This window comes from Mustela nigripes, unplaced genomic scaffold (genome assembly GCF_022355385.1).
Source record: "Mustela nigripes isolate SB6536 unplaced genomic scaffold, MUSNIG.SB6536 HiC_scaffold_75, whole genome shotgun sequence".
Taxonomy (NCBI): domain Eukaryota; kingdom Metazoa; phylum Chordata; class Mammalia; order Carnivora; family Mustelidae; genus Mustela; species Mustela nigripes.
Window position 1 is genome coordinate 2,766,197 of NW_026739490.1, and position 24,952 is coordinate 2,791,148.

General features: G+C 37.3%; 1 protein-coding gene across 4 annotated transcripts in view; it reads left to right on the forward strand.

The window, feature by feature from the left end:
- Window positions 1–24,952, forward strand: part of LOC132008096 (glycerophosphocholine phosphodiesterase GPCPD1) — a 68,343-nt gene that overhangs the window by 12,893 nt on the left and 30,498 nt on the right. For 2 of the 4 annotated variants that reach the window (XM_059386478.1, XM_059386480.1), the window contains exons 1-7: window positions 1,424–1,622; window positions 6,860–6,936; window positions 10,074–10,170; window positions 14,338–14,422; window positions 20,193–20,268; window positions 22,174–22,215; window positions 24,011–24,134. In XM_059386478.1, coding sequence (XP_059242461.1) covers window positions 6,888–6,936; window positions 10,074–10,170; window positions 14,338–14,422; window positions 20,193–20,268; window positions 22,174–22,215; window positions 24,011–24,134 — 473 coding nt within the window. In that variant the 5' untranslated portion in view covers window positions 1,424–1,622; window positions 6,860–6,887. Of the gene's footprint in view, window positions 1–1,423; window positions 1,623–6,859; window positions 6,937–10,073; window positions 10,171–14,337; window positions 14,423–20,192; window positions 20,269–22,173; window positions 22,216–24,010; window positions 24,135–24,952 lie in introns of those variants that run through there. The other 2 variants (XM_059386479.1, XM_059386481.1) reach the window with 2 other exon arrangements.

The window sequence follows — 24,952 nt, forward strand, 5'->3', positions numbered from 1 at the left end:
CTTGAGCAGATAATGGTACATAATTAGGAGGAAATTTTAATTCTTTAAGAAATTTGGGATTATGGGACGCCTGGGTGGCTCAGTTGGTTGGACGACTGCCTTCGGCTCAGGTCATGATCCTGGAGTCCCGGGATCGAGTCCCGCGTCGGACTCCCAGCTCCATGGGGAGTCCGCTTCTCTCTCTGACCTTCTCCTCATTCATGCTCTCTCTCACTGTCTCTCTCTCAAGTAAATAAATAAAATCTTTAAAAAAAAAAAAAAAAGAAATTTGGGATTAAAAGGAGTGCCATCAAAAAACCATTGCATCCTATGCCTGGCACAAAGCATACACTTAATAATTATTTAGTAACTGAATGGGTGACAGTGTCAGAAATGCTGTGGGATCTCATCCAAGCTGAAATATCAAGCTGTGAGTCGTGAGTGGTTGTGAGTGCTTTGATTTATAAAACTAGAAACTCTTTCTAAATCTAGTGTTTATCTAATACAAATGCTTTTTTTAGTAGGCCCATTTCAACCAATTCGCAATTGGGAGCTATCTCTTACTGCAAGAGTTCTTTGACACCCACTAAAAAGGTGGCTCTTTAATTTTCGGGATCTCACTTAAATGAAATATTGATAACGTAATTTTATATTAGAGGTTAACCAGACGTTAACTTTGACGCTGGGAAGGTAACACTTGAAGTTAGGTAAGTGGTAAATGCTGATTAATTTTCTGGGACCTTCAAAAGAGAGAAAAAAATTTTTTTTTGGTATGGTTGATTTTTCACAAAATCATAAAGTACATTTGCAGAGAGGGTCTGTGAGGGTCTGTCTTGCTTTCGGAAAAGTTCCTTCAAACTTCAGTTTGCATACAAACAATGCGGGCGTCCTGTTAAATGCAAATTAGGTTAGGCAGGTCTGAAAAGGTCCTAGGAGTGCAATTTTGACAGCTCCCAGGTGGTGCTGCCCGCGTTGTAAGAGTCTGCGTAGCAAAAGTATAAACGCTCCAACATCTTACGTCACTCAATTTTCGTTTTCGACTTAAAAGATTTGGTCCAAATGTGCTTGCTGTTTTGTAACGAAAGTAAGTTCCCAGAAAACACTAAGCCTGCTATCTTCCCTCACTTTTGAACGGCAAAACATGTGATTCAAAACTGCAGCTGGGGCCTCCACGTTTGGTCGTCCTAAGGCGGCTTTGGGGACCAAGGAATGCGTCTAATACCCCAGTCCGGGTGTTGGCGCTACATCTAGCCGGGCTCCGGGTCTGCGGAAAACACTCACGGGCGGGGGAGACCCCGGGGATGCCCTACCGCCCCCGGTCGCCGACGCTAGCCCTTTCCAGGAACGCGCGGGCCCGCCCCCTGCGCGCGGCCGCCGATTGGCCGGGAGGCGCCGGCGTGACGTCAGGCCCCGCCCTCTCTCCCCTCCGACCCCGCCCCGCGGGGTGGCCTGGCGGTTTGGTCTGGAGCAGCTGAAACCGGTTTGAGCGGAGCCGCTTCCTGCCGCTCGGCGCCGCCGCGGGCTGCCTGGGGGAGCGCTGGCGAGGCGCTGACGGCGGGTGCCCGGCTTCTCGGCCCGCGGCCCTCGCTCTCGAGCGCGGCGGCGGCGACGACGACGACGGCGCGGACCCGCGGACCCGGCAGGTGAGGCGGGCCGCCAGGCCTGGTCCGGCGCTCGGTGCGGAGGCCGCGGCGACAGCTCACGTGGCGGCCGAGCTGTCAGGGCGGCCGGGCCGGGGACGCAGCGGGGCGAGGGGTGGGCAGCGTGCCCCGGCCCCCGGGGGCACGGCCCCCCCCCCCCCCCCCCCCCGCCGGGAAACAGCGGCCTGGACGTTCGAGCCGGTCCGTCGGTGGGCAGTCTCTACCTGTTTCCACTTTTATTGTTTGCTGCCACGATCCCGTTGGGCTGCCTGATGCTTAGTTCCCCTCCGAAAGATTTGTCAAGTGCGGGATTCTCCCTGTGCCAGAATGCAGAGAGCGTACGACCGCCACGAGTACGCGAACTTCGGGAACGAAGAAACAAAAATTGCCACTGAAGTGGTTCGTGCACCCCTGGCCCGCAGCTGGCCCCTCGCCTACCCCTACTCGCTCTGTCCATGCGTAATTCATAGTGTTTTGGCAACTGCTTATTTTCTGAAATTGCCTAACCACATAGTTGAAGGCATGCTTGTATAATTCAGTTATTCTTAAAAAAAAAAAAAAAAAAACAAAAAAACCCGAAGTCCCTTCTTATCCTAAGGAGAGGTCCCAGCCATAGACATCTTTGCTCTCCATGCAATTTTGGGAAATCTGCATCTTCTCTCCCAAACTGCACTTGGCCCAAGGCTCTGCAGATAGCCTTGGTGACTGCTGGGGGAAAGCCTCGATCAGTTAGGGGCTTCATCAGTCCCCTCTCGCCCCACTGCCCGGTTATAAAGGAAGTCGTTCATGAATTCAGTCATGAATTTTTTGTAGAGAATTCTTTCATTTTGAGGCAGCTGTGAAGTCCGTGTAGTGCCGACATAGAAAAAGAGAGGAACCAAGCAGGATGTTTAGACTTGATGTTTTCTTCATGGTGTTCTCTGACGCTCCCTATTCATGCCGCGTAACTACCCTTTCCTCTACCTCTTCATGTTCTCCCTCTTGCTACATTTTTGACAGTTGTGACTTAGTTAAGAAGTAAATACAAGTAAATACAGTCCTTTTTTCAACTCCTGATGGTCTGGATACAAATAATTCAGGATAAAGCATACAGGTAAAACTGCACACAGCCTAATCTGTTCTGGACTTAAGAACTAGGGAGAACCAGTATTCTGGACAAAATAAGACTTAGGAAAGTTCTGTTGAGAAAAATAATGACCACAAAAGAAATCTCATAGTGACTGAGTAAAATCTGATACCTACAAAAAGTAGGTTGATGAATCAAATCCTTGTATGTAACCTAACCAGGGAAAGTATATGAACTATACATGAAGTAATATCAAGACCAAGTGAAATGGAAAACATTTGGAAAACTTTTACAGCATTGCTTAGAAAGTTGAACCAGGAATAGTGAAATCTCCAGAAATGCTTTCTTTATGAAAATCCATTCATTTTTGCATACATTTGTTTAAAATACTGGCTCAAGTATACTGAGGTCAGAATAGTGGGGTCATAACGATCCTCCAAAAGGATGACCAGAAATTAACTCAGGAAAACGTAGGCATTTCATATATTCCTTATAGCCAGCCAGTTATGAGAACCAAAGCTGCTGGAGTCTAGGAAAAAGCAAGACTTGGAAATGGCTTTTTTCTTTGAAAAAATTTGAAGGAAGACAGAGATGTTCTTTTTGGCCAGAAAAACACATTTTAGCTAAAAATATCTGTGCTCTCAATTTAGCTCTAAACTAAATGTTCCTGTACCTTGGTTTGCTTAAATACCCCGTTTGTTCCTCAAGCTGGTAAACCAGTAAGGTCATGTGTTGGGATAGTTTCTCTGACCACAAAAATAAAGTAGAATTTATTTCAGCAGGTAGTGTGAACTCTGAAATATTTCTTGAATGTAAATTACAATGTCACACTTTACTGATTGCTTAATTCTTTAAAAAAAAAGTGCTAAAATACAGTTAGATGCTACTCAAAATCTCAGATGAGAATCCTGTTTGATATTTATCTTCAAAAAGCACAAAATGGAAGTTATATATAAAACAAATTGAGTTGGTTGAATTACATTTACTATCAGCTCATGTACATGAAAATGGCTAGATTTTTTCATCTGACTCTTGTTTTGTTTATATCTGGAAGACCTCCCCAGTCCAAGTTGGGATGATGATGATGATGATTTTTTTGGCTTGTTTGAAAGAAGAGGAAGTGTTGGTGTGTAAACTTTGCATTCCACAACAGGACAGTATTTTACTTTGTCACTACTGTCTTGGTGGTAGCTGGGTGCCAAAATTATGCATGCCAATCCTGCACCAGAATTTTGGCCTCTGTCCACAATCAAGTAAACTGGTGTAGGAGCAGCCCCCAGGCTTTTATTTGGTATGGTATTAAATTGTGGGAGGAAGACGGCAGGAAATTAAGCCAGAATATAGGACTTTTGGCAATTCAAGTGGAAAATGATGCTTTGTTGACATCCAGGAAGGTTTTTTGGTGGTGGTGGGGGGAGGTATTTTTGTGCTTGTGTATGTAGTTTGTACAGTACATTTACTGCAGTTGTTACTATAGCTGTTACCAAGTTACAATAGCCACTTTTACAAGCAAACTTAAGAATGAAAGTCAATTTTAATAATCAATTGAATTTGTAAAAGTTTCCCATTTAATGCAGTAGAAATTTAGAGGTAATTTTGTGCCAGTTGTTGATTTTAATACATAGGAATAATTACATTTGATTTCCCTAAAATTGGCTAAAATAGATATTTAAAATTGATCATAAAATAGTTGTAGCAACTGTGTAATTATGCAGATGAGATTATGTAGTCCTTTGCTGAAAACTGTAACTGTAAATACTGGGTGAAAGTAGAAGTTGTAGGTTGAGATTAAGCTTGGTTATTCAGCAGTTTTGCTAGATGATGGGGCTTTTTGCTGTGTCTCAAAATTAATTCAGTTATGTAAAAGCCAAGCTCTTTTGCTAGTCTTGAGGTTTCTTCATATAACATAAAATAAATGTTAGAGTGTGGTGTTTAAGTGAACTATTTAATTATTAGAAGGGAAATAATTCCTTTTCTTAGAATTAGTACTCTGATTCCTATCAGATGTCATATTAAAGGAGAGCTAATAAGATACTTGGATAATGATTGCTTAATGAGGGGGTTGATAGTCTACAGCTATTTTTAGATTTAGAACATTCTTTGGCAGTGCTAGAACTGGATGTATATGCTTTAAATAGATCATGTTTATTCTTAGACACAAATTATTTTGATCAAGGACAGGATTTTCTCTAGTGCACAGTCTTAGGTTTTCTAACTGAAATGGTAGAGTTACAAATAGGGAATTCTGTATTCAGGTGATATGAAACCACATTGACTGGTGGTCTTGTTTAATATGAATATTCAACATTTACATTTTATCACTGATGTGAGGGGGATGATAAATAGTTCATAGCAAACATTGAGTCTGGATTCTTGGCCCTCATAGCAGTCCCTGTGGATCAGGTTTCTCAGTCTTAGCCCTAATGATATTTGGAGCTGGACAGTTATTTGTGAAGAGCTGTTCTGTGCATTACATGGTGTTTAACAGCTCTGTTGACCTCTACCCACTAGATACCAGCAGTATCACTCCCAGTTGCGACAACCGAAAAGGTCTCTTGACATTGCCAAATATCCCTTGGAGGGCAGAATTGTCTCCAGTGAGAACTGCTGCTGTATATTACCTTGACTTGGAAGTGTAGTTACCTGAGCAGCAGTGTTGGTTGAATGGTCATTGCGGAGTTGGGTATGTGTTCATGGAGAGGGAAAGGGAGCAAAGGGGAAATAGAAGAATGAATAGCTATAAAAATTACTTTATGGTTTTTAAAATAATGTAGAAATACAAATAACCTTTAAGCTGGTAACTTAATGAAATGCAGGGTAAAGACATTGGAATTGGTTTAGGAATATTGGTGAATTGGGGCACAAAATTTGGGGGAGGGTTTGGAGAAGTTATGTAGAATCTGCTCTTTGTGTCAAGTATGTGTTCTTCCTATATATAAGTTATATAGCACTCTTTCGAATTGATACTGTACATGTTTTTAAGAAAATCTGTTATCTTCCCTCAGGTACTTAAATTAGGGAGTGGTAAACAGATTGTTTTGGCTGGGAAAACAACCAAGAAACAGAAAAATCAGCTATGGAGATAATGTGAATAAGAAATCAAGGATTAAGGGTTTAGATTTCTGTTAGTAATGGAAGTAATTCCAAGTCAGAGACATGAGGAAGAATTTTTTTTTTTTTTTAAGATTTTATTTATTTGACAGAGAGGGAGAGTGCACTAGTAGGGGGAGCAGCAGGCAGACAGAGAAGCAGGCTCCTTGCTGAGTGCAGGGCTGGATCCCTGGACCCTGGGATCAGGACCTGAGCAGAAGGCAGGCGCTTAACTGACTGAGCCACCCAGGTGCCCCTGAGGAAGAATATTCTAACTGATATAAAATGTATTATTAGGAATACAGAATCCAAAACATAGCTTAGAATACTTAGGATTTTGAATGAAATTCAGACCGTACAAAGAAAGTCATGTATGTAGGATCAATTAGAATCAACAGGGTTCGGTAATAGATCACGGAGTTGAGACTTTAAATATGAGTCTACAGAACTAGAGCAATGAAAGTCCTATGGTTAATACAGAGAAAATTTGAAAAGAGTGGTTTATGGGGGAGGATTTTTTTTGTAAGTTATTAGTTACATTACTTAGAAGCAGAACCTGCATCTTGTTGCAGAACATGACTAGTTTGTTTCAGTGAATGGTACTTAAGTTCTTCAGTTGTTTCCTTGTTATTAAATTTGTAACCTTACTGAAGTAGACTCTTGAGCCAAGTTTTTTCTATCTGCAGTTGTTTTTTGCTTTTGTTTTTGTTTGGCTTTTTTTTCCCCCTCCATCATAACATGAACCTGGTTGTGAAAGATAGGTCGAATTTGGAACAGCTGCTTATCAGAAGAGAAAGTTTGTAACAAAATCTTAAATCCTTTAAAAAAAGTGTTTGGACACACTTGTTTTGCATTTTTTCTGGTCCGTACACACAGAATAGGTTTTAATATTAGGTCTTAAATATTTCTAGGTATTTCCTAAATAACTCAACCTTTATGTAAGTTTTCTGAAATCTTTTGTTCATAGTTTTGATTTATTTCTTTTTGTTTTTTTGTTTCATTTTTTAATTTGTTTCTTGGTGGCAGCTATCTAGAGCTAAGTTTTTTATGTATTTTAAATGACATCTTCTCTTTTTCTTCCTAGCTCAACATTGTAAAATAAATCCATCAGAATGACACCTTCTCAGGTTACCTTTGAGATAAGAGGAACTCTTTTACCAGGTATTGTAAAGTTTTAGTTTAAAACAAAATTTTAAATGAGTATTTTCCCCACCTTGTCTTAAATATGCTATTTGTTATTACAGTAGGCCTCATTTTTAGATGAAAATATCTTTAGGACTTCTCTGATTTCAGAAATGTGCTTGGAGTATAATAAGAAGGAAAAACATACTTCCCCAAACAGTAAATGTCTTAGTCTCATATTTTCCAAGAAGGCTGTGAATGTATTTAATTTTGCACAGGATGAAGACTATGGGCTATGATTTTTAAGTACCATGAAAATGAGGGAAATTTTGCCAGTGCAAGAAGTTGGTGAAATATTTGGTTAAGATAATTTTGTTCCCTATTTGTAAATTTTTTGGCTGATTGTATTTTTTGCTGTCTGCTAACACAGTGTGAAGTAATTTTAGGGTAAATAGCATATCAAAATAGTATCAGGCCTGAGGCATGTATCTCCTTATTTAATATACTCACCAACTGGCCAGTTCCTCAAATCTGCTACATTCTTTCTCTCTTTTGGGCCTTTCTTAAAATTGTTTCCTCTGTCTAGATCTGTGGCCTCCCTTCTTCCCTTTAACTCTGCTTCACTCCAGCCCTGCATTTAGCTAGGTTAGGATTCCGGTGAAATTAAGGGTTCTAGGACTTTTTGTAGTACCTACAGATTTTATGGAATTATTTGAGTAATTGTGTTTATGGATAGATTGTCAGTTCTGTGAAAATGTGACTATTTTTTCATGCTGAGTGCATGCACCTAACACAGTGCCTGACTCAGAGCAGGAGTAAATACATGTTCAAGGAATAAATAAATGATTAACTCTGTATGTCCAACGTCTTTGGCCTAGCAGCCATCAGAGTGGCTGACGGAGTGTATATTTGTCCCAATTCAAATTCTTAGCCAAGATGATCTGGTAGAGAGCTCTCATTTCTGGGCAGGATTCTGCAGATTGAAAATTGCTAGTCAGCTGATAAGTTGACTCACTGAGGTCCAGAGCTCACCTCTAGTCCAGTGTGTAGCCTTCTCTGTGGAGAGAAGACTGCAGAGCTGTATCATACCCTTTCAGGGAATTGTACATAGACAACCTAAGGTAGAAGGAGCTGGCCATGTCAGGCATATGGACCAACCACAAAATTAGCCCAAAAGGGTGAGCTTGGCAAGGTCTTACTCTCAAGGACTAGAGGGAAGATAGTGGTGGACGTGAATGTAAGAGAGGACTGTGTGCACAGCAGTGTGTTTGACTCTGGGAATGAATATTTGTATTTAGCAACAGCCTTTATCTTTCTTTTTAATCAGAGAAGGTAGTGATAACTTAATTACAAAACAAAATCTGGTTGCTCTAAAGGATTGGTGAATATTTTAACGTGAAATCTCTCTATATAACCACTCCATTCTTGACAAACATGTATTTAGAACCCCCCAAACTCCTGAGTGATTATTGCATTTGAAATTTCAGTTAAATTTTAGATAGTCCAACCTTAAAAAATGCTCATGAGGGCAGTTAAAGCCAACTACAATTTTGGCTTTACTAGAGTAGTGCGTAAAAGCCACTCAGAATGTGGAGGAGTTTTTCTTGCACTGTTCACTTGGCATCAGTTCATTATCTTTTTCTCCACGAATTTTAATAATAGTAATTCAGAATATATCACTGTGTAAGTCAAAGACTTCTCCATACTTCTATCCAAGAATTTTTTTTAAAGATTTATTCATTTTAGAGAGAGCATGTGCAAGCTGGGGTGGGGGCTCGGGGGACCGGGTGAGAGAGAACCTCAAGGAGACTCCCTGCTCAGTGTGGAACCCAAAACAGGGCTCAATCCCATGACCCAAACATGAACCTAGCCAAAACCAAGAGTGAGATGCTCAACTGACTAAACGACCCAGGCACCTTGTAGACTTTTGCTGAATGCGTATAATTCAGCAAATACAGGTGACAGTTGTATTTTGGTTTGTCTATTGATGAGAAGCGTTCAGATAAAACAATAGTCATTATTTAGTAAGGAGAACTGATTTTTCAGTAAGTCTTTGGAAGAAGTTTTGTTGTTGTTGTTGTTGTCCCATTGATAATTTTCTTAATCTTTAGTTTGTTTTAATAGCCACTGTTTGAGTTCCTGGAAAATATTGGTTACTATTTCTCTAGAATGCTTCTTTGCATTTAGTGTGGGCCTTTTTTTTTTTTTTTTTAAGATTTTATTTATTTATTTGACAGAGATCACAAGTAGGCAGAGAGGCAGGCGGAGAGAGAGGAGGAAGCAGGCTCCCTGCCAAGCAGAGAGCCTGATTCGGGGCTCGATCCCAGGACCCCGGAATCACAACCTGAGCCGAAGGCAGAGGCTTTAACCCATTGAGAGACCCAGGCACCCCTAGTGTGTGCCTTTTTAAATCAGAAGCTGCCTGGTGCGCCTGGGTAACTCAGTGGGTTAAAGCCTCTGCCTTCGGCTCAGGTCATGATCCCAGGGTCCTGGGATTGAGCCCCACATTGGGCTCTCTGCTCAGCAGGGAGCCTGCTTCCTCATCTCTCTGATTGCCTCTCTGCCTACTTGTAATCTCTGTCTGTCAAATAAATAAAATCTTTTTTTTTTTTTTTAAAGATTTTATTTATTTATTTGACAGAGAGAAATCACAAGTAGATGGAGAGACAGGCAGAGAGAGAGAGAGAGAAGCAGGCTCTCTGCTGAGCAGAGAGCCCGATGCGGGACTCGATCCCAGGACCCTGAGATCATGACCTGAGCTGAAGGCAGGGGCTTAACCCACTGAGCCACCCAGGCGCCCTCAAATAAATAAAATCTTAAAAAAAAAAAAAAATCAGAAGCTGCCTTGAAGGCAGGAACTGTGGCATGATCACTTTGTCTTCTTGGTGCTTGTTATTAGCTCACTTAAGTGGTTGAACAAATGAAGTAAGTTCATCCCTATCCATCCCTCCTTTTCTTTGGTTTTGGTTCTGTAGAGTTAGGTCAAGTTAAGAAGTCAGGTATTGGTGTGGTACCTAGGTCTGAAACATGTCTCAGTGAGGCGCCTCCATCTCTGCTAGTGGGGGCTCTGCATCTAGGTGAACTAGTGCAACTGACTGCTCTTTTTTGGCTTCCTAAAACTACAGTCTGAAATTTCCTCACTTAGCCCACTATAACTGGTTGTTCTCTTTCTTTAGGAGAAGTTTATGCCATATGTGGGAGCTGTGATGCTTTGGGAAACTGGAGTCCTCAGAATGCTGTGGCTCTTCTTCCAGAAAATGAGACAGGTGAAAGGTAAGAAGGGTAATAAAAGGTTACAGAATGATTGTGACACCCAGATTAGAAACGTGGAGGGTTTCTAAGATACCTTCATGTAGTTTTTCTCTTTTAATTTTTATGATAGTTCTTGCTTGTGCATAGAATGAAGTAGTTGTACAAAGTTGGTTGTTTAAAAAAAAAAGTTTCTCTGTTTCTCAGTTTCCCACTTCAACCATTTCAACTTTTGGCTGGTTCTTTTGGTAGTTACCACTATATTTCTGAATAACAGGATTATATTGCTATTTTTTATTTTTTTAAGCTTTTTTAAGGTATTGTCTTTTAGCTTTCAATATATATTTATATATATGGATACATCTATCTATCTATAGGTATATATATTTATTTTTTTAATTTTATTTATTTGAGAGATCAAGAGAGAGAGAGAGCACACCAGCGGTGGTGGGGGAGAGGCAAAGGGAGAAGGAGGAGCAGGCTCCCTGCTGGGCAGGGACTCTGATACAGGGCTGGATCCCAGGATCCTGAGATCATGAACTGAGCTGAAGGCAGACACTTTACTAACTGAGCCACCCAGGTGCCTTTCGGCACAAATTCTATTTTTTTTTTTTTTTCTTTAAGATTTTATTTATTTGAGAAAGCAGGGGGAGGGGCATAGGGAGAGTGAGAAGCAGGGTCCCTGCCTATCAGGGAGCCCAATGTGGTGCTCTATCCCAGGGATCATGACCTGAGCCGAAAGCAGTTGCTTAACTGCCTGAGCCCCTCTCCATACATATTCTTAATAAAATATCTGATTTTTTCTTTAGCCTATAAAATATTTTTCTAGAGCAGAGTGTGAAACAGGTATTTTAGCTAATCTACTGAAATGAGTTTGCAACTGACATTAAATAGAATGCTAAAGTTAGTGTGGGTGTATTGGTGCATTGCACTGTTGAAAGAAGGGCCTGGGTGCAGGTTTCAGTTCCACAGTTAACTGCAGTCTTGGGCAGATCTGATTTCTCTAGGCCTGGGTTACCTCATCTGCATTGTAAAGGGGTTAGGACAAAATCAGTGAATATTAGGGATATTTGGGGCATTATGGGTTGTCAAGATGTATATGTGGGAGGTAAGGAGAGAGGATATCTTAAACAGTATACAGATACATGCAGTGCCCCTAGGGAGAAACACCAGATTACATATTATTAAGCTCAACTTGTTTTCCATGTAGAGCATGGCTACTGAAAATGTGGCCTGTGGGCCAGTGCTAGGGAAAAAAAAAAAAAAACAACTTTAGTTTTTCTAATAATCAGTGCATAATATGAAAAATAAATTAAGAGCAAGCATTTAGAAATGTTTATAGCACTTTGAGATCGTTAGGGCATTCATGTATGTCACCGTGGACTCATCTCTTGTTGTGCTAGATACATAGATCAGACGTGTTGGTTACAGGACAGACAAGCAAACAAAAACTGGTCCTTTGCAGCAGATAGCTTGAGGAGCACTGATGACAGAGCAAAAGAAAATAACAAATACAGTACCATAACACAAATCAAGGAAAAGGAAAACGGACACCTGGGTGACTCAGTCATTTGCCTTTGGCTCAAGTACCTCACTGGGCTCCCTACTTAGCAGGGAGCCTGCTTCTCCCTCTGCCTGCTGCTCTCCCTGCTTGTGCTCTTTCCCTCTCTCTCACAATATAAATAAAATCTTAAAAAAAAAAGTCTATAGAACATCCTTTTCCTCCTTGCCATGATTGGGACATATTTTCTCAGCCAGTTCGCAGCTGTTTTTATAAGTGAAGTTGATAATACTGGAATCACAGAGGAATGAAATGTTTATTCCCTTCAAGTGGCTATTTTTTTCCTTCATTTTCAGTTCAGCCACTGCTGTCTGAAGTAAAACCTTATGCCTTTCTGAACTTGTTCCTAAAACACACCTTGCTGTGAACGTTTGAGCTGCACTGTCACCTGTCTTAAGTCCATTTCAGCTAGCCTGATCAAAGTTATGTGAACAGATGAGATAACACTTAACTACATAACTTGAAGGGACCAGCCACTTTACCTTGCTGACATGCACTGAAATGTAATTGATTGACATATGGCAGATAAACAGTGTTTCACATGGAGAAAGGAAGTAGATGATACAAGAGGATACAAAAAACATTTGCCTTGGACACAGTTCTTGTGTTTTAAAATTGTGTCTATTTGGATTTCAGTGTCTTGTGCATCTAAGCCCTTTGTACAGAGCTCTTTTTCAGAGTCTCTTAAGCTTCTCCATACCTGTAGGCTTATAGTGACAAGAGCTCTGTTAGGATTTTTTTTTTTTTCAACTTACAGATAATTTGAAAGTCGTGGTATTGTTTCCTAGTAATGCAGAAAATGTGGGTCACTTGTGGTTTTATTTGCTCTTGTAGATTTTATGGTATTTTGGGGGAGGATATGAGGGCATTCAAAATAAAGCAGGTGTACTAAGCCTTGTTGCCCCTCTTTCCTGACTTTTCTTGAATTTCATCATATTATATTCATTTTTGATGTCATTGAACAGTTCCGGTTCATTTTTAACTTTGCAGCATTTACTTAGGAAGGTAAAATAAAAAACTCATTGCTTTGCTCTCTACATCTCTTTTAACCAAGGGCTCACTTAGACTCACTTGTGAGGGATTTAACAAATACACATGTCTAGATCCTACCCCTGGGGAATGAGGAATAGTGCATGAGAGAGGGATCCCATACATTTTCAGAGCTTCCTGCTAATTCTGCTGGTCACATCTGAGGTTGGCTTCACAGTATCTGGCTGAACGATTTATAAATGAAATAGTACTAGAAATTTGCCATTTTTTGTAGCAGAGATGGGAAATAATTTCACCTTAGAGTTGGTAGAGTGTGCCTGGAATGCTGTGTTGAAAAGGACTCTGAGTCTTAACAGAGAAAAGTAGTACAGGCGCCTGTGTTGAGCATTTGCTGGTCTTGCTTTACAGCAGTGGCCCTCAGCCAGTCTTCCCTCTTCACCTATCCTATGCAAACTCCACATGACGGGGCTCCACCCAGACCTCTGGAATCATAGTTTCTCAGCGTGGAACCAGGGCATATGTATTTTATTACTACTAGATTAATCTAATTGTTGACCAGGGGTGACAGGTGGTTGTGGGTATTTTGTTGGGAACCCAGGATTGAGTCCGAGTGAAAATAATGCCCTAAAGCCTGCCTTGGCAGAGCCAGGTGGGAAACAGTGCTAGCCATCTGGTATCATGGAAGAACATTTGGAGCTGATGTTTATTCACTAAACTATTCATGCTGAATTAATGTTTGGGTAATGGTCTATGACAGCGGCTCTCAAACTTTAGTGTTCATCATCAGAGTCACCTGGAGGCTTGTTAAATTACGGATTGCTGGACTCTTCCCCCAGAGTTTCTATAGTAAGTCTAGGTGTGGCCTGAAAATTTGGATTTCTAACAGTCTCCCAGGGTGATATTCATGGTCCTTGGATTATACTTTGGATACCACTGGTGTGTGATTAGAAGGTAATAAAAATCAGTTACAATCATGAGTTGTAGTCACTGCTTTCACTTGAGTCAAAGCTTTAGAATAGCAGTAGACTATGTTAGCATAGCATAGTTCAGAGCAAGACATTGAGTTGAAACAAGTAAGGTATAGATCCCAATTGTTTGGCCAGGGGATTAGCCAGAAGCTGGGGAAGAAATCAGGACAAGGGACACTTGGGAACGTGAATATAACTCACTTGCCTCAGCCCCAAAGCCTCTTAGCAGCCCTGTAACATCTCTAAGTGGAAAGTCAGAAAAGATTCTGACTCTCACTTCCACCTTTGTGTTACTTTTTCTGTTTAAAATACTTCTCCTTGTCTTTGTGTGGCTGGTTCCTTCTCATTACATAGGACTCCGCTCAGACTGTTCTTCCTCATTGAGGCTCTCCTCCAAAACTTGCTGTCACGTCAGAAAGGTCAAATAGCCCTTTCTATGTATGTTTGGTTATTTGTCTCCCTTCACCAGAAAGCAATTTACTTGAAGATAGGGCTCTTTCTGCTTTACTCTTCACTGTGTTCCCAGTGCCTGATGCAGGGTCGCCCTGGAGTATAACTCTGTGTAGGAATAAACAAGTGGTATTGGTCACAGACCTTGCTGGAGGGGTTTTATGCATTATGAAGTCTATGCATTGTACTTTGATATTAATGCTTCTGCTCTTTTCCTCACAGCATGTTGTGGAAAGCAACCATTGTACTCACTAGAGGAGTATCAGTTCAGTATCGCTACTTCAAAGGGTGCTTTCTAGAACCAAAGGTATGTTTTCTTTATCTCGTTTCCAGTTTCTTTAACAAACTTACTTCTTTCAAAAGCAACTAATTTAAGTTTGGAAACATTGAAAGTAATGTGAGTTTGTTTTGATCAAATAAGGGAAACCGAACTCTAGATTAATGATATTTTAGTGCTAAAAAGCAAGCAAGTAGCCACTTCAGAGGCAGACGATGTCTGCAGTGGAATTTTTAAGACTAATAGTAAGTATATTCTGCAGTATTCTTGTTATGAGATTGGTTTTAATGATAAACGAGTGTTCTCAGTAGCTGTGCTTTTTCTCTAACTTTTGTAAAGTAACCAGTTAAAAGGGTTTTCTTTTTGTTTCATTTTTTAATTCTTATGTGGTATAAATACATTTGAAGGAGTATATAGCCAGCTTTAAGTGAGTAATTATTTTTAAAAAATTATTTCATAAAAGCCATCTCTTAGTGGCTGAGTTTAACTCCTATCAGAACTGAAGTAATTCCTCTTATTAGATTTTTTTTTTCAACCATGGTGTTGATAGAGTAGGATCTTTTCTGAAGGCCTTTGGAGTATCTGTTAAATCTAATCTGCTTGCTCACAATGATTTATTATTTTGGGATTGTTTTCATATTTGGAAAAGAAAAAAGTTGATTCTTTCCCTCTTATTTTAAAGATGCTTATTTCCTGAAAGGATTCTTTTCCTTCAGATTTTTATCTTTGAGTACACTTAGGCTGCATGTGAGCAGGGGTTTAGGCAGGCATCTAGGAAGCAAAACGTGGATTAAACCGTTTTAAAATTTTTATTTCCCTTTGGGATCATTGAATACTTGTTACATGTGAAAAATGCAACCAGCCACTGTTACCTCATGCTCTTAGCCACCATTATAGAAAAGAAAAAACTGACAAAGCCACTTCAGCTGTCTTTTGCACCTATTACGTTTCTTATTCCAACAATATATTGTAAATACTCAGTAATTAAAATTACATTATGGTTGATCGTTGTGTTGGCTTGTCTTGACAATAGTCTCATTTTAATGACTTAATATCATTTATTTGGCTTAAGGGTTGTGCATTGTGGCAGAGTTTTTCAGTTTAAATTGAACAGTTGTGCAGTGATAAATAGGTCATAGCACTCATGACATTGAAAGTTAATTTGAGGATCCTGGTATGTGAAATTTGTAATACGTGAAGTCAACTAAATTTTACGTAAAGGGGCATTTGGACAAGACAAATCATAATGAATCCTTTGGGCATAGTTTTCTAAAGTAAGACTATTGTCAACATAGATAAATTAAGCCAACCTACAGTATTTTCCCTCTTCATTAAAGTGTAACCAAAAGCAGCAAATCAGTCCAAACTGCCTTCTGAAAAAATTGGCAAGAAGTCTGCTTACAGTAAAAAACAAGTTTTTCCCCTTGTAATACTTGCAAAAGTTTACAGTATGTGTTGGTGAGTGTGTTTCTTTAAGTAGGTGCTCTGTATCGTGTACACATGTACCGTGTGATGCAGGGGCTGCCATGGTAAGTATGTTTTTCATGGACTAGAGTAAATAGATACATAAAATCCCATGCATATAGCTAGAGGTTTTTTTTTTCCACATGCCAGCTTAAAGTGACACTTCTTTTCTTTTAAAAGTTGGTGGCGCTCTTTAAATGACAATTTTAAATAGAAATAATTATGAAACTTTGTCTCAGTTGTGCATTGTCAAATGATAAAACTAATGTGCAAAGAATCTTAAATTGTAAAATGAAATTATTGGAATATATATTTTATAAATATAAAGAATGATAGGAAAGCAAAGTAATTATGAAACAGTGAAAAGCCTGAAATGAGTAATAAGATTAATTTTGCTGAGGTAGTCTACCCACGCATTAGTAGAGCTTAAGCTAAAAATCTTAGGTCTTGTCAATTGACCTTCATATTCTAGTTTTTTTACCTATAAAATGAAGGGCTTGGACCATGGATTTCTTAGGTCCCTTCCATTGTGAAAATTTTATTGCAAATAAATAAAATTTTACCATTTGTATTTTCTCATTTTTTGCTCTTTCTGGCATATTCTTTTTAGCTTATAAGAGTCCCTTTACTTAACTTTTTATAACTAACTGTTGTCTTCCACTCTGTAGAATTAGAATGAGGTGTTAATATGTTGATTTTAAAATAATTTTACAGGTGACAAATCAAATACTATCTTGAACATAGCAAACAAAGGTTGTAGGTAATCTTGGAATGAAAACACAGATGGGAGCTGCAGATGGTCCCTTAGTTTCACATCTTCACCAGAGAAAATTTTTCAGTGTGAACATCAATTAAAACATTTTTTTTTTTTTAGTCCATGTCCATCCTTCTATACTTGTGGGCAGAATTAGTGATGTAACCTGATGAAATGTTAGCCAATTTATAATAATGTTGTCTTTGATTTCCCTTCATTTCAGTGGAAATAGTTCTTTATTTTTTAGTAACTTCTGTTTCTAATTTTTATAGGTGTTCACATTCACTCATAATTAGATTTGTTATAAACCCTTATTTTGTTCTTAATCTCCCTTGATTTTTGTTTAAATCCTTTAACAAAAGAATCAGTCATCTGTGATAGGCAGATCATTGTTTATTTATAGAATAGCCCAGGTATCTTATTTTGCTGAGTGGTTTTCTTAATGAAATTCTTCTGGATGCTAAATACCCTCAGCTGTTGACCTCAGACTTGAACCATCTCACAGATATCTGTCTGCCTAGCTTTCTTCACCTCCAAATTTAGTTACCCATAAGTGACTATTTTTCTTATTAGTCTTATTCAAAATCGTTATTTTTAAATGAGTGTTGGTGTGGCCTTACCATCATAGATGCAAATTCCTCAGAGCCCCTTTTACATGCCCCCCCTTTTTTCAAAATGTGGAAAGACAACAGTAAAATTTTAGAAGTTTTATTTTTCATGATATTTGAAAGCAGTGATACAACTTGACTAGTTGATGATTTTGCTACATGTTTTGTTCAAAACAAAACAGACCAAAAACCTCGGTCTACATGTTGTTTCTCTCAGGGCTTGATATAGCTAGCTCAGTGATGTTGATCACTGCTTACGAAAGCAGTCATTATACTTTTCTTTCTTTGCAGAAATAGATTATTTTGTATTTTTTTTAATATGCTTAATAGTATTGATAGAGTTGTTTCACAATTTAACATACATTTTAGCAATCAACTGATTTAATATATGTTAAATTGTGAAACAACTCTATCAATACTATTAATGGAATAATGTCTTAGACTGATGATGTTACTTTTTTCTTCAAAGATCCACCTTGCACTTGACTCCAAAGTGCTTAAAATTGTGGCAGCCTTTTATGGAATGAAACTGTTCTTTTTTCTAAGATCTTGAAGAATGAGTTTATTACATTTAGCTTGTTAAAAAGGATTGCAGGTTTTGGAGTCATTACTGAGATTTTAAATTTCCCAGTGCTCAGGGCTTAAATATTTTTTAAGAAGTTCAGTAAGCTAAAATTTAAGATTACCTTCTAAAGTTTGACAAAGTAGTACCATTTTGAAAGATAACTGTATTTTAAAACTTGGTTAATTTTTTTTTATTTTAACACTTTGTTGTACGAATAAACATGATTTGTAATGTGAACGCTTATATACCCAGTTAGAAGTCATCTGTTGAATCAGCTCTTTGGATTGCTCCTCGAATGCCCCATTCAGTTCAAGCCTAGGTGGTTTTATGCTGTGAGTGGGTTTGCTACTAAAACAGATGAGGGTAGAGTTATTAAAATACTATTAAAATATATTTCCTGCCGAATATTTTAGCCACAGGGCTATTCTGACATTAGATGTAGATATTGTAGTCAACAGTTTGTAAAGATCCCCTGACACTGAATTGATACAAAAACAAAAATAAACTCTCCTTTCTTCTGTCCACTTCTTATCGTTGTTGGTATTTAATACTATGTTCCTGGCACCTTTTAAAGTCACCTTTGTTTAGTAACTTCTGTAACAATGTAGAGCTAGCTATACCATCTTTGTAACAAAGAGGATTATTTTTTTGGGAAGGAGGATGTGCAGGGGACATGAGAGGAATGGGGGAAGATTATAGGTTAGATCTTTCTGGATACTGTCTATTGCTAAGAAACATTGTTCCTTTTTTAACATATATATTGTATCTTTTGAGGATCAGAAAGTTTGATGTTTAAGAAATTCAAAAAAATGTGACAGGAAAGTCATGATAAAAAAACATCTAACAGATATAGGAATAAAACTATCTCCATGTTTTAGTGTAAAGGAAATGAAATTCATTATATTTAAGATGAGCAGTTTCACAGTAAAAAAATTTTAAAAACATCTGCCCAGTTTACCAACTTCTAAGTTGAACCCTTAAAACAAGGAGTTATTCAGCAAGAGAAAATGAGGATTTGATAATTATCCTATTTGCTTTATGATTTGAATGAATAGCAAATGCTATATTAGTTTTCAAAGTTCAGAAGTTTGCAAGTTTTAAAAAGAATTTCAACCTCTGGTTATTTTTAAGTAGAATATCTCTTGCATTTAATTACTTAATGTGCTTAATTTTTCTCATACATGATTATCATTTAGCACATTATTATTAATACTGAAAGCTATAAAATGATATAGAAGAGTATTTAATACCATCTAAAGGCATACACAGTGTATATAGAGAGCTTATATGTTCTGTGCTTTTTAAGAGTATGTAATATATGCCTAGGAAAGGGGTTGAAGATTTATGTATGAAAATATCAGTAGTGATTATCCCTAAGTGGTGTGATAATGAATGACTTTTGTGTTTTCTTTTTGCTTCTTTGTATTTTATTAAATGTCTTCTGAAGATGTGAAGAGAAATATAAAATACCTTGTAATGTTACAGTTTGAAATTTTGCTTCTAAATTATGTATTTAATAGTTTTATTTTGGCACACAAGTTAAGTTGATTTTTTTTTAAATAATTAAAATTAGGAAGCATTTAGTTAGTAGTTCAATCCTTTAGGTATACATAGAGAATCTTAGTCGACAGTTTATTTTTATTTTTAAATCGCTGTAGATGTTAACGCATAAAGCTCTATTTTCCCTTTTAGTAAGAGAATTTGATAACAGAAGACAGTATTAGTTTTCACTCTGTATGAGTTTTTGAACTGTAGGGCATAAAGAGAAAAACTAGATGGTAGTTCCCTTTTTGTCAGACTTATTCTTCGAATTTACTCATGCACATGTATTTTCTTTTAGGGTTTTCCTGTACTCTTTAGAAACAATGGTTACTATAATACAAGAAATCTGATGTTCTTCCTGTTATTTACTTACTATAATAAAGAACCTTTTATGCCCTCTAGTTCCTTGTGATCACTGATCTAGTACTTGTACCTACTATTCCTACTATCACAGAGTATAGGCTTTTCCCAAACACTTGGAGAGTTACTTGAGATAACTTTATTCAGTAATACCTCATTGACCACTGACAACCAGGCATAAAGTATATTTGGTGTTAACTTTAATTTATGGGAGTTTACCAACTAATTAGGAGTACTGTAGGCAGATTTAAGAAAGGATTTAAGATGGTTTTATGTGCCAGTTTCATCTCCTTTTTCTTGTTTACTGCCTCACCGTCCTTTTCTTCCAGCACTCATGTTTTGTGACCTGGTACATCCTGATTTTTGGCATATAATATTGATAAATAACAAGATGAATCTTTTGGTTTCATATTTAGTATAAGACTTAGGCCACAAACATCTAATGGAGTCATGGGTAGAAAATAAGATATAAGAAATTATTGCAGACGTTTAACTTTTAAATTGCAGACTATCGGTGGTCCATGCCAAGTCATAGTTCACAAGTGGGAGACTCATCTACAACCACGATCAATAACCCCTTTAGGTATGGGCATTAACTGCATCTGTTTGAGGCATATGCATAAAGTTACTAATATGCTGCACAATGGCTTAGTGGGATTTAATAAATTTTTATTCTAAAGTTTAAGGTCAATGCATTATCAGTACTGCAAATTTCACTTAGCATATCATGGATCTTTTAAAACTAAACAGTTCTTAATTGCCTTTCTTTATAAACTTTGTTAGAAATGCTTGCCAGGTTATTTTTATTTGGGGGGATTTGATTAATTTATTGTGGAATATTTATTTTCATTTGGAATATTTAACAAAGTTTGCAAAATAACATTCTTCTTGACTGAGCATCCATGGCTTTATTTGATTACTTGCTCAGAGAGCTTAGAGAACATTTGAGGAAAGAGTTAATCCAAAACAAAAATTCTTAAATTTTTAACTTTGAATAGTAGGAGCAATTGAATAAGTTATCCTATTTATTCTGTGTTGTTGTTTTTTTAAACTAGTAAATACTTGAATAAACTTGTATGAATGCATTCAGATTTCTTGGTTGTAGCAGACATATTTTCCTCCTGATTTACTTAAATACCTGCTGGCTATGTTAAAATTGATATTCAGATAGTTGATTTTATTTTGTTCTTGTTTTTTTTCCCCCCCCTAAAACATCATTCCGTTTTTTTGTGCCAAAAAATGGCAATTCTCTTCATACAAGTATTTTTGAATTTCCTTTTCCTTACTGAGATTAAAATTTGAAGTTCATATCATATGCATAAATTACCCACTTGGATTCATCTGTAGATTCACTCGTGCTGAGAACTGTATCTTTTATTTTCTAGAGAAAATTAGAATTTAAAGATAATAATGGCTTGCTAGTAGCTATCTTAGATTAGAAAGTAGTGAGAGATCCTGCTTTACCCTGTGGCAAGGACATGTCTTGTTTAAACAGATACTTCATTCCATCCTCTTTATTGGATTTTCTTTTATGTTTTAATACATTTTTGATCATATATTTAAAGTTTTCATGAACAGCATACTATAGAATTATAATAGTCCCATACTGAGGTTGGAAATTATTAGGTATTAAACATTTGAAAAATAATTGCATTTGGAAGCATCTTGCAGTTAAATATATTTCCTTATTATAAGAAATGGGATGTTTGTTTCTGATCTTTTAAAAATTAATTTTATACTTTTGCAAAGCATAATCTCTAAACTTAAGAGCTGCGTGAAATCTACCAAGAATCTTTATTGGGAACTATCACACCTATTTTGACAAATATTTCAAACTTAACGTTTAAAGTTAAACTGGGAAAGGAAGTAGCAGGGAAGATCATTAGTGTTTTACTGAAGAGGGTGGGGCTTACCAGCTTTTCTTATTTAGCTGAAATTTCTGTTAGAAAGGAATGTGCTAGCACTTATTCTTTTGGTAGTTCCTCACAGCTCTGTATATGCAGGTAAGTATGTGCTGTTTTTGAAGCTTGTAGCTGGCTCTAGAGAATAGTTGGGATTCGAGGAGAGTTACGTTTTAGATAAGTTCAGAATATGCACTACATAAGAATAAGCATTTTAATTGTGCCAAGACCTTTGGTTTAAAAAATCACCCAGGAGATACTGTTGTCCAGCAGCCTGTCATATAAATTGGTGGGTGTAGAGGTTTGTCCCAGTGCCTCTAGAGGGCCTCTCTGAGGAGTTTTCTTTCCCTTCCTTGTAACACCACAAATCATCACCAAGTTTGTAAGAACTTCTACTGTTTGAGTACCTCCTTAAAAGGGAATTCTTTATTGAGGGCTACAATAAATATGCTTATTCATTTGGGGCTGCTTTTAAATTTTAGATTTCATATTTTAAAAATCCTTAAGGTGGGTAATTTCTCAGTTATGCATTCTGTATAAATCATGAATTTTAACTAGGTGTTTTTTTTATTTTCCTTCAATTCTAGAAACTGAAATTATTATTGACGATGGACAATTTGGAATCCACAGTAAGTGAGACTGAATTTTGACAGTCTTTACTGATACCACTGAGATGTTACCTTTCTTTTCATTAGAAACAGCACAGGGAAATGTTACAGTATGATACTGAAAATAGAGGCTAGATCCAAGAAACAACCACATTGTGTTAAATAGTAGTTTCCAGTATAATTCTTAAGCTTTAAAATTTTATCCTTTTGGTTTTTGACTGGTGACTTAGATGTATGAATTACTATGCTTAATTTAAGAGTATTATACTTAACTGTTAATATATCATCCCCTTTTAACCCCTGTGTTTGGTATTAATGTTTCCAAGCATTCTAGACTCTTAAGTGAGGTTTGTGCAGTTTGTGTGTATATGCACTTACAGTAAAATCCAGATTAAACAAAATGTTCCAGTAATTCTCCTGAGACTTTAAAAATTAATTTATGGTGGAGTAGATGATCCTTTTACTTCTGAATATGTTGAAAATTTCATGCATTCATATATTTTTGTGCTTCACTAAGGTTCAAGTTGTCTTTGGTGACTGGGGTTCTCACAGTAGAATAGTGTTACGATGCTAAGCTGCATTTTTGTTTTAGATCCTAAACTGGTCAAAGATACAGAGGGGGTGAGCAGAAGGTGTACTTGCACTGGCCGTGAACCAGAGATAAATTGCTGATACTAGGCGCCTATGTTTATACACTTGAGAAATGTACACATGCTTTGGCAGTGTTTGGATAGAAATTTTACTTCTTTTCCTTAATTTTATTTGGGATGACTTATATTACATTGTAAGGTAGTCTAAAATACTTGCATAGCTTTAGTTTTAGTATTTTAGAGTCTTGTTCTCTTTATTTACAAAAGATATTTATGCTACATGTTTTAGAGAGCTTGCTGGATGGAGAAGTAGCTTTCTCATGTCCCTAACTGTAAGGCAGGACATGTCCCTCTACTGTATGTTAATATTTCTGCAGAGTTACAAATGCAGGTATTTCTTTGCTCTTTTGTAGTTGTTCTCTTAAACTCAGCTTAAGTTAGCTGTCAGGATGGAAGACTGTCTTTCCAAATTTGTCCATTTCTGAGAACAGTTTAAAATTAAGAGAGGATAGTGGTTTCTCTTTACTTTTAAAATTTAGTAATTATTGAACCTAAGTTATACCTAAAGAGAAAAACTTCTTTTTTTTTTTTTTTTTTTTAAGTCTTATTGATAAAAAACTTAGGTCCAAAATGGCTGACAGCTCTCTGGTATTTATAAAAATTTTATGACCTATTTTAACAGGAAACTTCAAGTTAAATAATACTAATACAGTGTTATCACAATCCTGCCATTTATTTATGTCCGAATTTCTAAATGCAAGAATACAGAATTGACTCACAGTTTTGGTTTCAACCTTCTGTCTCAAGCTCCAGCATTAGTGGTAGAACTTGTTCCAGCTGGGTAGCTCATGTGACCCTTTGGAAGTGTGATAGTGGTCCTCAGTGAAACACTATTAGGTTAGAACCAGTGAGGAATGTGGTATTCTCTCAGAAATAGATGCTGTTACCTCGATAATGGATTCAGTAAGAAATTTTAATTTACTTAAGTGGTTAAATATGGCTAATTGTTAACATTTAACTTTTTTCCCCTGACTTCATATAAAAGTTTTTGAGGAACAAATTTAAAACTACATGTGTGTTTGCTTTGGAGAGAAGTTCCAGTGATATATAAACTGAGTGTATGCAAATGTGAACATGAACTAGAATTGTCAAAGGTGTGTTGTACTTACCAGATTGTTTGAAAAAGTGTGTATAATAATTACTGTTCTTCATACTTACTCTGCCAGATGGTGTTGAGACTCTGGATTCTGGATGGCTGACATGTCAGACTGAAATACGATTACGTTTGCATTATTCTGAAAAACCTCCTGTCTCAATAACAAAGAAAAAATTAAAAAAATCTAGATTTAGGTATGACCATGTGAATTTGTTACTTAACCTGTTCATTTTTACTAATGCTGTAGATTTCTGACCTATTTGTTTTTAGCCTTTAAGTGTATATACTAAGAACATAGCACACATATAGATAAGGTTACATTTTCTTATTGAAGGGTCTTGTGAGAGTGAACTGCTTCCCTGACTCAGATTGTTCCCTGACTCAGATTGTTAATATTAATTGCTAAATTTGGAAGCAGAAAATTTTTCTATCTAGGTAAGTTTTTTCCAAATGTATATACCTTTGTGGTTTCTAGCATTCAGAATTTTTTTTTTTTAAGGATTTTGTGTATTTATTAGAGAAAGAAAACATGAATGTGAGCTGGGGGAGCAGAGGGAAAGGGGCAAGCTGACTGTGCAGAGATCCCATGATCCTGAGATCATGACCTTAGCTGAAACTAGGAGTTGGACATTTAACCAACTGAGCCACCTAGGTGCCCCCATTTAAAATTTCTTAGTGTGGCGATATTTTGTCTTAAAATTGATATGACAGAAATGAATTTGTGCTAAATGAGGGGATAATGGTATAAACAGAGAAAAATGACTATTGGGAATATCCTTCAGTGATCTAAAGTGTTCCTGTGGCTTGAAAATGAAAATTTTTTCATGAAGAAAGTTAACAGTGATCATGGCAGTTCCAGATTCGTTTCTTCCTAATTCTGTATTAGGAGTAGATTTCAAGCTTTGTGTAAATAGCTACATAGTGGGTAACTTGATTTTTCTGTAATGTCCATCATATATACCTTTAAGTGAGCTGGCTTCTCAGTGACCCAGGCAGCCCTATCATTTGAGTT